The 13,011-nt window shown below is 41.2% G+C and overlaps 1 protein-coding gene across 3 annotated transcripts in view; it reads right to left on the reverse strand.

The window, feature by feature from the left end:
• The window catches only part of fer1l4 (fer-1 like family member 4), a 356,632-nt gene that overhangs the window by 72,240 nt on the left and 271,381 nt on the right, over window positions 1-13,011 (reverse strand). For all 3 annotated transcript variants that reach the window (XM_072556056.1, XM_072556055.1, XM_072556057.1), the window contains one exon: window positions 3,801-3,961. In XM_072556056.1, the coding sequence (XP_072412157.1) occupies window positions 3,801-3,961 (161 nt within the window). The remainder of the gene's footprint in view (window positions 1-3,800; window positions 3,962-13,011) is intronic.

Here is a 13,011-nt window from a genome sequence, read left to right on the forward strand (position 1 = left end):
AGTCCTTTTTACTGTTACGCCTATCAAAATGGATGACTTCACATTTATTAACATTGTATTCCATCTGCCAGACCTTTACCCACTCACTTAAAGTATCCACGTCCCTCTGCAAAGTTTGACAGTCCTCTGCACACTATGTTCTGCAACTCATCTTAGTATCATCTGCAGACTTTGACACACTACACGTGGTCCCCAACTCCAAATCATCTTTATAAATTGTGAATAACTGCAGTCCCAACACTGAACCCTGAAGCACACCACTAAGTACTGATTGCCAACCAGAATAACACTCATTTATCCCCACTCTTTGCTTCCTGTTTGTCAACCAAGCCTCTATCCATGATAATACTTCACCCAAAGTTTGGTAGAAGATTTGTAGCTCGGGTGCTCGTTGTGGTTCTGTTCGCTGAGCTGGGAATTTGTCTTGCAAACGTTTCGTCCCCTGTCTAGGTGACATCCTCAGTGCTTGGGAGCCTCCTGTGAAGCGCTTCTGTGCTGTTTCCTCCGGCATTTATAGTGGCTATATTTATAGTGCCACTATAAATGCTGGAGGAAACAGCACAGAAGCGCTTCACAGGAGGCTCCCAAGCACTGAGGATGTCACCTAGACAGGGGACGAAACGTTTGCAAGACAAATTCCCAGCTCGGCGAACAGAACCACAACAATACTTCACCCGTAACACCATGCATCTTTATCTTATGCAGCAACCTCTTGTGCAGCACTTTATCGAAGGCCTTTTGGAAATCCAGATACACCATATCTACTGGGTGCCCATTGCCCACCTTGCTCATATGTCTTCATAGAATTCCAAAAGATTAGTTAAGCATGACCTGCCCTTCATGAACCCATGCTAGTCTGCCCAACGTAACAATTTCTATCTAGATGCCTTGCTATTTCCTGCTTCATAATAAATTTAAGCATCTTCCCCACTACAGAAGTTAAGCTAACAAAGACCGCCCTTTTTAAAGAGTGGCATCATATTTGTTGTTTTCCAATCTGCTTCAACTGCCGCAGAGTCCAGAGAGTTTTGAAACACTATCACAACAGAACTTGCTGCTGCTCCTGCCATCTCTTTTAGTACCCTGGGATGCATTCCATCAGAGCCAAGAGATTTGTCTATCCTTAGCTCCATTAGCTTGTCCAAAACTACCACTTCTGTAATAATGATTGTTTCTGTATTCTAAATTCAACCATATTTTGATCACTTCTTCCTCACCTACCTCTGTCTCTTTGTCAATTTCTGGCATGTTATTGGTGTCTTCCACTGTGAAGACCAACATAAAATATCTATTCAATGCTTCTGCCATTTCATCATAGCCCATAGCTAAATGCCCCTTCTCATCCTCTAAAGGACCAATTTTACTTTAGCCAGTCCTTTTTGTTTTATACATTTATAGAAACTTTTGCTATCGGTCTTTATAATTTGTGCTACGTTTTTCTCATATTTTATCCTACTTTTCTTTAAAGGTCAACAGAAAGCCACAAAAAGAGCTACAAAGTTTTCCCAAACTTCTAGTTTCCTGCTGATCTTGGCCACTTTGTATGCCTTCTCTTTCAATTTGATGGCCTCCCCTGTTTCCTTAGACACCCATGGCAGAATATCCCTTTTATTACAATCCTTCCTTTTCACTGGAATATACTTTTGATGAGCACTTTGAAAAATTGCTTTGAAAGTTCTCCACTGCTCGTTAACTGTCCCACCATAAAATCTTTGTTTCCAGTCTACTTTAGCCAAGTCATCTCTCATCCTATTGTAGTCTCCTTTGTTTAAGCACAGGACCCTGGTATTGGATTTTATCTTCACCCTCTGTATTCTAAATTCAACCATATTGTGATCACTTCTTCCAAGAGGATCCCTAACTATGAGATAATTAATTATTCCTGTCTCATTACACAGGTCCAGATGTGGGATAGCTTGCTCCCTCATCAGTTCCATTACAAACTGATCAAGAAAACTGTTGCAGATACACTCAATGAACTCCTCCTCAAGGCTACCCTGACCAAGCTAGTTCATCCAATCAACATGTCAACCATAGTACTCTGGGTCAGGAATCATATGTAGACCAGACAGGGGAAGGAGAGCAGATTTCTGTCCCGAAAATACATTAGTGAACCAGATGGGGTTTTTATGAACAATCAACAGTTGGTTTCTTGGTTGCCATTAGACTAGATTTTTATTCAAGTTTTTTTTTCTGTTGAATTCAAATTTTAGCATTTACCATGGCAGGATTCAAACCATGCCCCCAGATCATTAAACAAAAATCAAAGAACTTCAGACTCTGGAAATCTAAAACAAAACAGAAATAGCTGGAGAAACTCAGTCGGTCTGTGGAGAGAAAGGATAGTCAAAGTTTCAGGTTCAGTGACCATTCTTCAGAACCATCTTTCTCACCAAAATATTACCAGACCTGTCGAGTTTCTCCAGCTATTTCTGGTTTTGTCCCCTGCTCATTAATTGGGGGTCTGGATTACTAGTAGAGTGACATTGCTATTATGCCATCATCTTCTCTTAAATGTACAATTTACAGTCAAATCATAATTCCAACATTGTTCAACGCAGAACTACACTTTATCCAGTGTACAATACTGGATGTACTAGAAGTGTACAATATAGTTTAATTCACCTGAAGACTCTCCCACTTTCACAACACCCTTCAAATTAATGATCACACCTTTTCCAAACAAAGTCTACTATCACTGTATTATAACTAATGACAGTAACTCCTACAATAGGCAACATATTTTGGCAACATTTTTTGAACTTATATATCACATGATTCCTAACCCTAAAGCAGGTTTGTTGCACAATTTGTGGTACCTCTGAGCTGGTGTGAACCATGTCACTTTGAAAAGTTGGCACAATGCGATAAGAACTGTAGGAGTCTGAATGTCCACTTTCAGAACAAGACCAGCAATTTAGAATAGCTGGTTGCAGGTTCATGAAGCCACTGGGTTTTGTCTAACATTCTTAAAGTCTGCCTGAGGCAATTCAGGAAGATCCAGTCCTCTGTATTTTCAAGCCAGCTGGAATTATGTGAATAAACATCAGTCAAGACTCAAATTAAACTAGTTTCTACTGTTGGGAATTACTGAAATTTTCAAGTCGTTTGAGGTTAGCAATACCACATACAATTCAATTGATGATTGATTATTACAACATTAAAACTGTGAGAGGAGATTTTTTTGCCTCTTTCTTTCCTTCTCCACCTTTTCTCCCAGTTTGACTGTAAATTTTACATTTAAGAGACTGTAAATTGTACATTGATGGCATAATAACAATGTCACTCTACTAGTAATCCAGATCCCCTATTAATGAGCAGGGGACAAAACCAGAAATAGCTGGAGAAACTCAACAGGTCTGGTAATATTTTGGCGAGAAAGACGGTTCTGAAGAATGGTCACTGAACCTGAAACTTTGACTATCCTTTCTCTCCACAGACCTACTGAGTTTCTCCAGCTATTTCTGTTTTTGTTTTAGATTTCCAGAGTCTGAAGTTCTTTGATCAGCAGTTTGTATTACCCAGTGGCATTACCATTGACACGCTCACTCCGGCACCTTTTGATCCAGCAGGAGGTATATAACAGTGATTTTGCCATTTTTCAAATGACCAGTTTGAAATAGCATCAGTTTCTTGTCAGACTAACATTATTTAATAATTGAATCCAAAAACAACCTGTGATTATAACAGGTGCAGACCTAGTTGCTCCTTTTGGAAATAAGTTCAAGTACAGCCCATCACCTTACTGCTTGTTAGGATCACAAAAGAAATAAACTTAGAATTGTCTTAAGCCAGTTTACCTTTGACATCCCTGGGTTTTCAGATTTCTGAAGAGTACGGATTTCTATATGTTCAGGTACCAGTTTGATACCATATTCTGGCATTTCCTCCCAGTGCCTTAAGACATACAGAGCCTTTTGCTCATCAGTCATCATAGGACTTGATCCTTTCTTGTTGTTCCCTAGAATTAATTAAAAATTGTTACTCAGTATTTCATTATTATTGAATAATGCTGAACACTCTCTAAACCATGGGTTCTGCAGTCCCCAGAGCCTTGCACTTAGCTGACACTGGACCATTTTCTCCAGCTAGGAGAACGTGAGGACTGCACATCTGAGGTTTGGATGGGGCAGAATTTGTAGGAGTGTCCAGGAAAGTTTTCTACAGTGGTATGTCAATGGTCCGACAAGGGAAAGGGCCATATTGGACCTGGTGTTGGGGAATGAGCCAGGCCAGGTGGTAGAAATTGCAGTGAGAGATTTCTTTGGGAATAGTGACCACAAATCTGTAAGTTTTAGAATACTCATAGACAAAGATGAAAGTGGTCCTTAGGGACAAGTACTAAACTGGGCCAAGGCCAATTATATCAAAATTAGGCAGGAACTGGGAAATGTGCACTGAACACAGCTATTTGAAGGGAAGTCCACATTTGAAATGTGGGAGGCTTTCAAAGATAGGTTGAAGATAGTGTAGGATAGGCATATCCCTTTGAAAACAAGGGATAGGAAAGGCAAGATTTGTGAACTGTGGATAACAGGAGAAATCATGTGACTGGCCAAGAAGAAAAGGGAAGCGTACATAAGGTTCAGGCAGCTAAGAACAGAATGGGCCTTGGAGGAATATTGGGAGAGTAGGACAAGTCTTAAACGAGGAAACAAGCGGGCTAAAGGGGTCATGAAATAGATTTGGCCAGCAGAATTAGGGAGAATCCCAAGACCTTTTATTCTTATATAAGAAGCAAGAGGGTAAGCAGAGAAAGGGTTGGTCCACTAAAGGATAAGGAAGGAAGGTTGTATGTTGAACCTGAGAAAATGGGTGAGATTCTCAATGATTACTTTGCATCAATGTTCACTGAGGAACAGGAGGTGATGAATGCTGAGATTAGAGATAGAAGTTTGTTTACTCTGGATCACGTTGACATAAGGAGGGAAGATGCAGCAGGTAGGCTAAAGGATATTAAGGTGGACAAATCCACAGGACCGATGGGATCTATCCCAGGTTGCTGAGGGAAGTGAGAGAGGAAATAGCTGGGGCCCTGACAGATATCTTTGTGACATCCTTAAATACAGGTGAGGTGCCGGAGAACTGGAGGGTTGCTCATGTTGTCCCCTGTACAAGAAGGGTAGTAGGGATATTCCGGGTAACTACAGACCAATGAGCCTGACGTCAATGGTGGGAAAGTTGCTGGAGAAGGTACTGAGGGATAGGATCTATTTATATTTAGAAAAGAATGGGTTTATCAATGACAGGCAACATGGTTTTGTGCAGGGAAGATCATGTATTACCAACTTAATAGAGTTCTTCGAGGAAGTGACCAAGTTGATAGATGAAAGAAGGGCTGTTGATGTCATATACATGGATTTTAGTAAGGCGTTTGATAAGGTTCCCCATGGTAGACTAATGGAGAAAGTGAAGTCACATGGTGTGCAGGGTGTTCTAGCTGGGTGGATAAAGAACTGGTTGAGCAACAGGAGACAAAGAGTAGTAGCTGAAGGAAGCTTCTCGAAATGGAGAAAGGTGCCCAGTGATGTTCCACAGGAATCAGTGCTCGGGCCACTGTTGTTTGTGATACACATACATGATCTGGAAGAGGGCATTTTTGGTCTGATCAGTAAGTTTGCAGATGACATGAAGATTGGTGGAGTAGCAGAAAGCATAGGGGACTGTCAAAAAATACAGAAGATTATAGATAGACTGGAGAGTTGGGCGGAGAAGTGGCAGATGGAGTTCAATCCAGGCAAATGTGAGATGATGCATTTTGGGAAATCTAATTCTACAGCGAACTATACTGTAAATGGAATAGCCTTGGGAAAAGTTGATTGTGACCGTAGTTCTTTTTAACAATTGTAACCAATTCTGCCAATTTAGCCCCAGTGAAGTTCAGACATGATAAGCCAACACATTACATTTGTGGATCATACACCAGATCAGGTGATGTTGAGCCATTTGGGCAAAGATGTGAAAGTATTAAAATGCTTGGGTCACTTTGAACAAGCTTAAATAACATAACTCCTTATGCAAATATTGTACCTCATGCGGTGATGGGGTGCTGAAAGGGCATGGCTAATTCAAGAGAAAAAATTAACTCCATCTCCTATGCTCCAAAAACAAGGCCTGAGATGTATTTCAATAATCTCCCTAGACTATGTACAGTGGTGATCATCCACTCAACCCAGCACCTGCCAACACAGTAATATGTTCCTCAAGTTGCAACAGCATCATACATGTCAATGTCAAGACACTCATTTAAAATAATGAAAAGTATAGAATACTTGAACAGGTAGGGATATTGTTGGTGAACTAATCATACTTTTCTAAAGAGAGCTCTCTTGGTCAGGAATTATTACTTTGAATGAAAAATTGTGAAGATCACCCCATGATCTAAGAAAGGAGCCAGGAAAGAACCATACAACTACAGATCTGTCAATTTATGTCCGTTCTTGTGGAGTTATTACAATCTGTCATTACAGTACAATGGTATATCATTTGTTCAAGTATCAACCTGTCAGCAAGTCAATTAGAATTTCTGAAATTGAAGGTCATGCTGTACTAATCTGATTAGTTACCTTTACTCAGCTCCTTCCTGCTCTCAATACCTTTCCCATAATGGGATTTCCTTGTAAGTATCCAATTGCCGACATGGATGATTTACTGGTAACAGTTTCACACAAGATTTCATAGAATCCCTACAGTGCGAAAACAGGCCATTTGGCTCAACAAATCCATACCGACAGTTCAAGCATCCCACCCAGAGTGAAAAGGTGTTGTGGGTTTTTGGTGGTGGAAGTAAAAAAAATTCGATTGTGTGTGATAGCACTTCCAGGTATATTTTTTAAAAATCACATTCATGATGGATAACACACTGTCTATAAATGTTATACATTTGGACTGCCAGAAGATATTTGATAATATTTCATGTGAAAAATTACTTGCAAAAAATATCACAATGCTTATAAATTTAGGAAAACCTAGTTTGGGTACTAGGTTGAAGAGATGGGGAATGTTGTATGGAATATGAGGCTCGAGTCTTCAGATACTGGACCTTGCATTTTTATCAAAAGGACCAATGGAGTTGAATGAAAAAGGATGCTGTGGCATGACGGAATAATAATGGAAGGTGACAGCCTAGTGGTATTTTCACTGGACTGTTAATTCAGAGACCCAGGTAAAGTTCTGAAGGTAAGGTTTGAATCCCACATTGACAAATGACGAAATTTGAATTCAACAAAAAATCTGGAATTAGGAGTCTAATGATGACCATGAATCCATTGTCGATTGTCAGGAAAAACCCATCTCATTCACTGATGTCGTTTAGGGAAGGAAACTGCCATTCTTACCTGGTCTGGCCTACATATGACTCCAGAATCATAGCAATGTGGTTAAGTCTTAACTGCCCTCTTGGGCAATAAATGTTGGCCTAGCCAACAATGCACCTGAATGAGTTTAAAATATTGTGGGTAGGTTTATCAGAGATAAGGAACCAAATTGGATTAATGGAGTTGGAATATTAACTTTTCAAGACCTAGCAGAACAGGTTCAAAGGTTGTAAGACCTCCTCATGTTCACTGCATGTCATTATTCAAAGATCTTAGTAAATATTTTTAATCAACCTGTTCAGACCTGTTATGACACATTTCTGGAACAGGTAGAACTTAAACCCTAACTTCTGAGCCACACATAGGGACAATACCACTGTGCTACAGATAAAAGTTCTGCACCTGGGGAGGGTGGTGTGTGTGGGTTGATTAGATTAGATTACTTACAGTGTGGAAACAGGCCCTTCGGCCCAACAAGTCCACACCGACCCGCCGAAGCGCAACCCACCCATACCCCTACATCTACCCCTTACCTAACACTACGGGCAATTTAGCATGGCCAAATCACCTGACCTACACATCTTTGGACTGTGGGAGGAAACCGGAGCACCCGGAGGAAACCCACGCAGACACAGGGAGAATGTGCAAACTCCACACAGACAGTCGCCTGAGGCGGGAATTGAACCCGGATCTCTGGCGCTGTGAGGCAGCAGTGCTAACCACTGTGCCGCCGTGCTGTTGGTTGGGGGCAGAGGAGCTGTTGTTGGATTCCACTATTTTGACCTAGCAATAGTAAAGGAACAGTGATTATATTTCCAGGTCAGGATGTGAGTGGCTTGGAGGGGAACTTGCCGGTATGGTATTCCCAGGTGGCTACTGCCCTTGTGGTAATAAGTATGGATGGTGGTTGATGTTCATGGAACATAGAACTGTACAGCACAGTATAGGTCCTTCAGCCCTTGATGTTGTGCCAGCCTCTTCTCCTACTCTAAGATCAGACTAACCCACATATCCTTCATTGTACAATATTTCATGTGCCTCTGTATCTGACTCTACTAGCACTGCTGGCAGTGCATTCCACACACACACCACTCTATGTAAAGAACCTACCTCTGACTTCTCACCTAAAATCTCTTCCAATTACCTTAAAATTATGATCCCTTGTGATAGACATTCCAGCCTTGGGGAAAAGTCTCTGTCTATCCACTCTATTTATGCCTCTCATCATCTTGTACACCTTTATCAAGTCACCTCTCATCCTTCTTTGCTCCAATGAGAAAAGCCCTAGTGCCTTCAACTTTTCTTCATAACAAATGCACTCTAGTCCAGGCAGCATCCTGATAAATCTCTTATGCACTTTCTCTAAAGCTTCCACATCTTTCCTATAATGAAGCAACCAGAACTGACCACAATACTCTAAGTGTGGTCTAACACGGCTCTATAAAACTGCAGCATACATTGCAGCTTTTAAACTCAATCCCCCTGTTAATGAAAGCCAACATACCATATGCCTTCTTAACAACCCTATCAACTTGGGTAGCAATTTTGAGGGATCTATGGACATGGACCCCAAAATCCCTCTGCTCCTCCAAACTGTCAAAAATCCTGCATTTAACCCTGTATTCTACATTCAAATGTGACCTTCAAAGTGAATCGTTTCGCACCTTTCCAGGTTGACCTGCATCTGCCACTTATCAGCCCAGCTCTGCATCCTGTCAATATCCCATTGTGACCTACAACAACCCTCCATACTATCCACAACTCCACCAACCTTTGTGTCATCAGAAAACTTACTAACCCACCCTTCCACTTTCTTATTCAAGTCATTTATTAAAAAAGATCACAAAGAGCAGAGGTCCCAGAACCGATCCCTGCAGAACACCACTGGTCACTGAGCTCCAGGCTGAATACTTTCCATCTACACCACCCTCTGTCTTCTGTGGGCCAGCCAATTCTGCATCCAGACACCCAGATTTCCCTGTATCCCACACCTCCTTACTGTATGAATGAGCCAACCATGGGGAACCTTATGAAGTGCTTTGCTAAAATCCATGTACACCATATCCACTGCTCTACCTTCATCAATGTGTTTTGTCATATCCTCAAGGAATTCAATAAGGTTTGTGATGCATGACTTGCCCCCCACAAAGCCATGTTGACTATCTCTAATCAAACTATGGTTTTCCAAGCAATCATAAATCCTGCATCTCAGAATTGTCTCCAATACTTTGCCCACCATTTATGTAAGATTGACTGGTGTGTAATTCCCAAGATTATCCCTATTCCCTTTCTTGAACAAGGGAATAACATTTGCCACCCTCCAATCATCTCGCACGACTCCAGTCGATAGTGAGGATGCAAGAACCACCGCCAAAGGTGCAGCAATCTCTTCTCTCACTTCCTGTAGCAAACTAGGATATATTGTTACGACAGTGTCGAGAATGTGGTGCTGAAAAAGCGCAGCAGGTCAGGCAGCATCCGAGAAGCAGGAGAATTGACGTTTCGGGCATAAGCCCTTTGTCAGGCCACTTCATTATGCCCAAAACAATGATTCTCCTGCTGCTCAGATGCTGCCTTACCTGCTGTGCTTTTCCAGCATCACACTCTCAACTCTGATCTCCAGCATCTGCAGTCCTCACTTTCTACTATATTGTTACAACACAGCGGTGAACCCCTCTGTTAATTAAATCAAACTTCCAGAAAAGCTCACCTCTCCTCATAATCTGTTAAAAATATGAGTGACAGAGAACTCCCAAATTCCACTATTTAAAGAAAATAATATCAATTTATTCTTTAACTCTAAAAATGAACAGTAAACAACAAGTATTCACAACTCTAAGCCCCCTTTCTCTTAACTGCTTATTACCTGCCTCCAACTCTATAACAATATACTGCTCCAATGAAATACTTATTAAAATTACATCAACATAATTTCAAAACCATACAGCGGCTGTCATCTTTCTTTTTCTGGGTGAATTTCTCCCTGGGTCGTCTTCATTCTTTTTACTGCTAATATCATAGACCGAGCGTCATAGAGATGTTCAGCACAATGAAACTCATGCATGCCAACCAGACATCCTAACCTAATCTAGTCCCATTTGCCAGCCCTTGGCTCATATCCCTCTAAATCCTTCCAATTCACATACTTATCCAGATGCTTATTAAAATATTGTGATTATACCAGCCTCCACCATTTCCTCTGGCAGTTCATTTCATACACACCTTCTGTGTGAAAAAGTTGCCCCTTAGGTCCCTTATAAATTTTTTGCTTCTCACCAGATGAGGGTTTAGCCACTGAAACACTGCAGAAGCTGACAATACCTAAATGAGCTACTCATGTGAAATCCTAATTATCTGAGATAAAGTCAGGAGGTAGCCTGGTTCTAGAAATTCTATTAAAATAAAGAACCTATAGTAATAGGGCTGAAAATGTGTTGCTGGAAAAGTGCAGCAGGTCAGGCAGCATCCAAGGAGCAGGAGAATCGACGTTTCGGCCATGAGCCCTTCTTCGGGAACCAGCGGGCACAGAATCATGCTGGAGAGGGACTGGAACCTAAGTACTTATGGTCACTTCTATTATCATTCTGGACTTTTGAACTGTTCCCATGCTAACCTTTTACTTTTTACTCTCTAACACCACTTAAAACATCTGTACCTAGGTACTCTATACCTAAGATGTTGCCAAGAGGCAACATTACAAACTTTTCACTGCACTCATTTGAGTGATGTGACAATAAAGGCTATTCTATGAAAAAACAGTCTGCATAATGCTAAATCCCACATAAACACAATGCATTTCTTCACAGCATTGCAGAGTAGAACCTTCCAAGGCACCTTATCTGGCAGTGATGAGATCACATGCTCAAATTTAATAAGACAGAGAAGTTACAGGATCTCAAATTAATTTTAGAAAGATTAGTGAATAATTGACACTGAATTGTAAACAAGTAATTTATCTTGGGCATTTTGACACTTGTCAGATTAAATTGTTCTCATTGGTAAAAATATCACTTCCATCTACCCCAATTTAAGTGAGGCTCTCCAAAGATGTGTAGGTTAGGTGAATTAGACAAACTGAATGGCCCATAGTGTTCAATGATGTGTAGATTAGGTGCATTATAATAGGGTAGGGGAATGAGTCTGGGTGGGATACTCTTCTGAAGGTAATGTATCCATGGTCCTTGGCATGAAGAAGCTGTGCTAGAGTTGGTCCGAAGAGAGGTGGAGCAGTGTGAGAGATTTGGTGGCTTTATTGCAATGAAGAGTCTGGCTGGAGGTACTGGCTCTGGCTTGGGGACTTATATCACTCAGTGTTTATGGGATATGTATCCAAACTTGTCCATATTGAACCAGCTCATCTGGCCTTATGGAACTGGAGAGGTAGGATTGGTTCTTGGTTATGGTGTTAAGTCCATATAGTTATATATCATAGAATCCCTATAGTGTGGAAACATAGGGATTTGGTTCAACAAGTCCACACCTACCTTCAGAAGAGTATCCCACCCAGACTCTTTCATATGAAAAGGTACCTTTGATAGAGAGTGTTTCCTAATCTCTGGGTCTCTCTCGATGGCAGCTATAAGTCATAGAGTCATAGAGATGTCCCAGTGTTCAAAATGCCTGCCTTTTTTTATATCCCTAACATCGGATCGTCTCATTGGTTCAATATTAGCAAAACAATAAATTCAAACTCAAATGGATTTTAGTATACTGGGGCATAATTTAAACTGGTTAAGTTTGAATTGTTGTTAAAACAGCAACCAACTCAAGTGTCCATTTCACAGCCAAATGTTACATACTTTTAATTTTCCAGTAGACTCTCAGACTGCTATCTCGTCATATGTCACAGGTGCTTGTAAGCTCTCAGTGCAAAACAGCATTCACACTCTCTTAAAGGTACAGTACATGCCTTCAGTTTCATAACAATATCCAATTTGGCCCAAGGGATTTATCTATCCTTATGTTTTTGAGCTGTTTCACACTGTCCTCAGAAACATCAAGGTCCCTTTCAGTAGTGAATACTGGAGCGAAGTATTCATTAAGGACCTCCCCTACTTCCTCTGACTCCATGCACAGGTTCTCTCTACCAACTCTCACTGGCCCTACCCTCACTCTGGTCATCCTCTTGTTCCTCACAAAAGTATAAAATGCCTTAGGATTTTCCTTAATCCTACCCACTAAAGCTTTCTCATGCCCTCTTCTAGCTCTCCAGAGTCTATTCTTCAGTTCCTTCCTGGCTAAAACCCTGTCTGATCCTTGCCTTCTCAACCTTAAGTGAGCTTCCTTCTTCCTCTTGACTAGGTGTTCCACATCCCTTGTCACCCAAGATCCTTTCAACCTACTATCCTTTCCTTGCGTCAATTGGACAAACCTGTCCAGCACTATCAGCAAGCGCTTCCTAAACAACCTCCACATTTCGGTTGTGAATTTCCCCGAGAACATCTGTGCCTGCCTAATAGCATTGTAATACTCCCTCGCCCAATTAAATACTTTCCCATACCATCTGCTCCTATCCATCTCCATGACTATAGTAAATGCTTTCCCACTGAGAGATCTGAAATGTGGCATGGTTCGTTGCCAAGCACCAAATCCAATATGGCCTCCCTTTAGTCAGCCTATCTACATATTGTGTTCCGATCTTTCCTGGACATACCTGACAAAACCTGCTCCATCCAAACTATTTGAACCAAGGAAG

Source organism: Chiloscyllium punctatum, chromosome 37 (assembly GCF_047496795.1).
Source record: "Chiloscyllium punctatum isolate Juve2018m chromosome 37, sChiPun1.3, whole genome shotgun sequence".
NCBI lineage: Eukaryota > Metazoa > Chordata > Chondrichthyes > Orectolobiformes > Hemiscylliidae > Chiloscyllium > Chiloscyllium punctatum.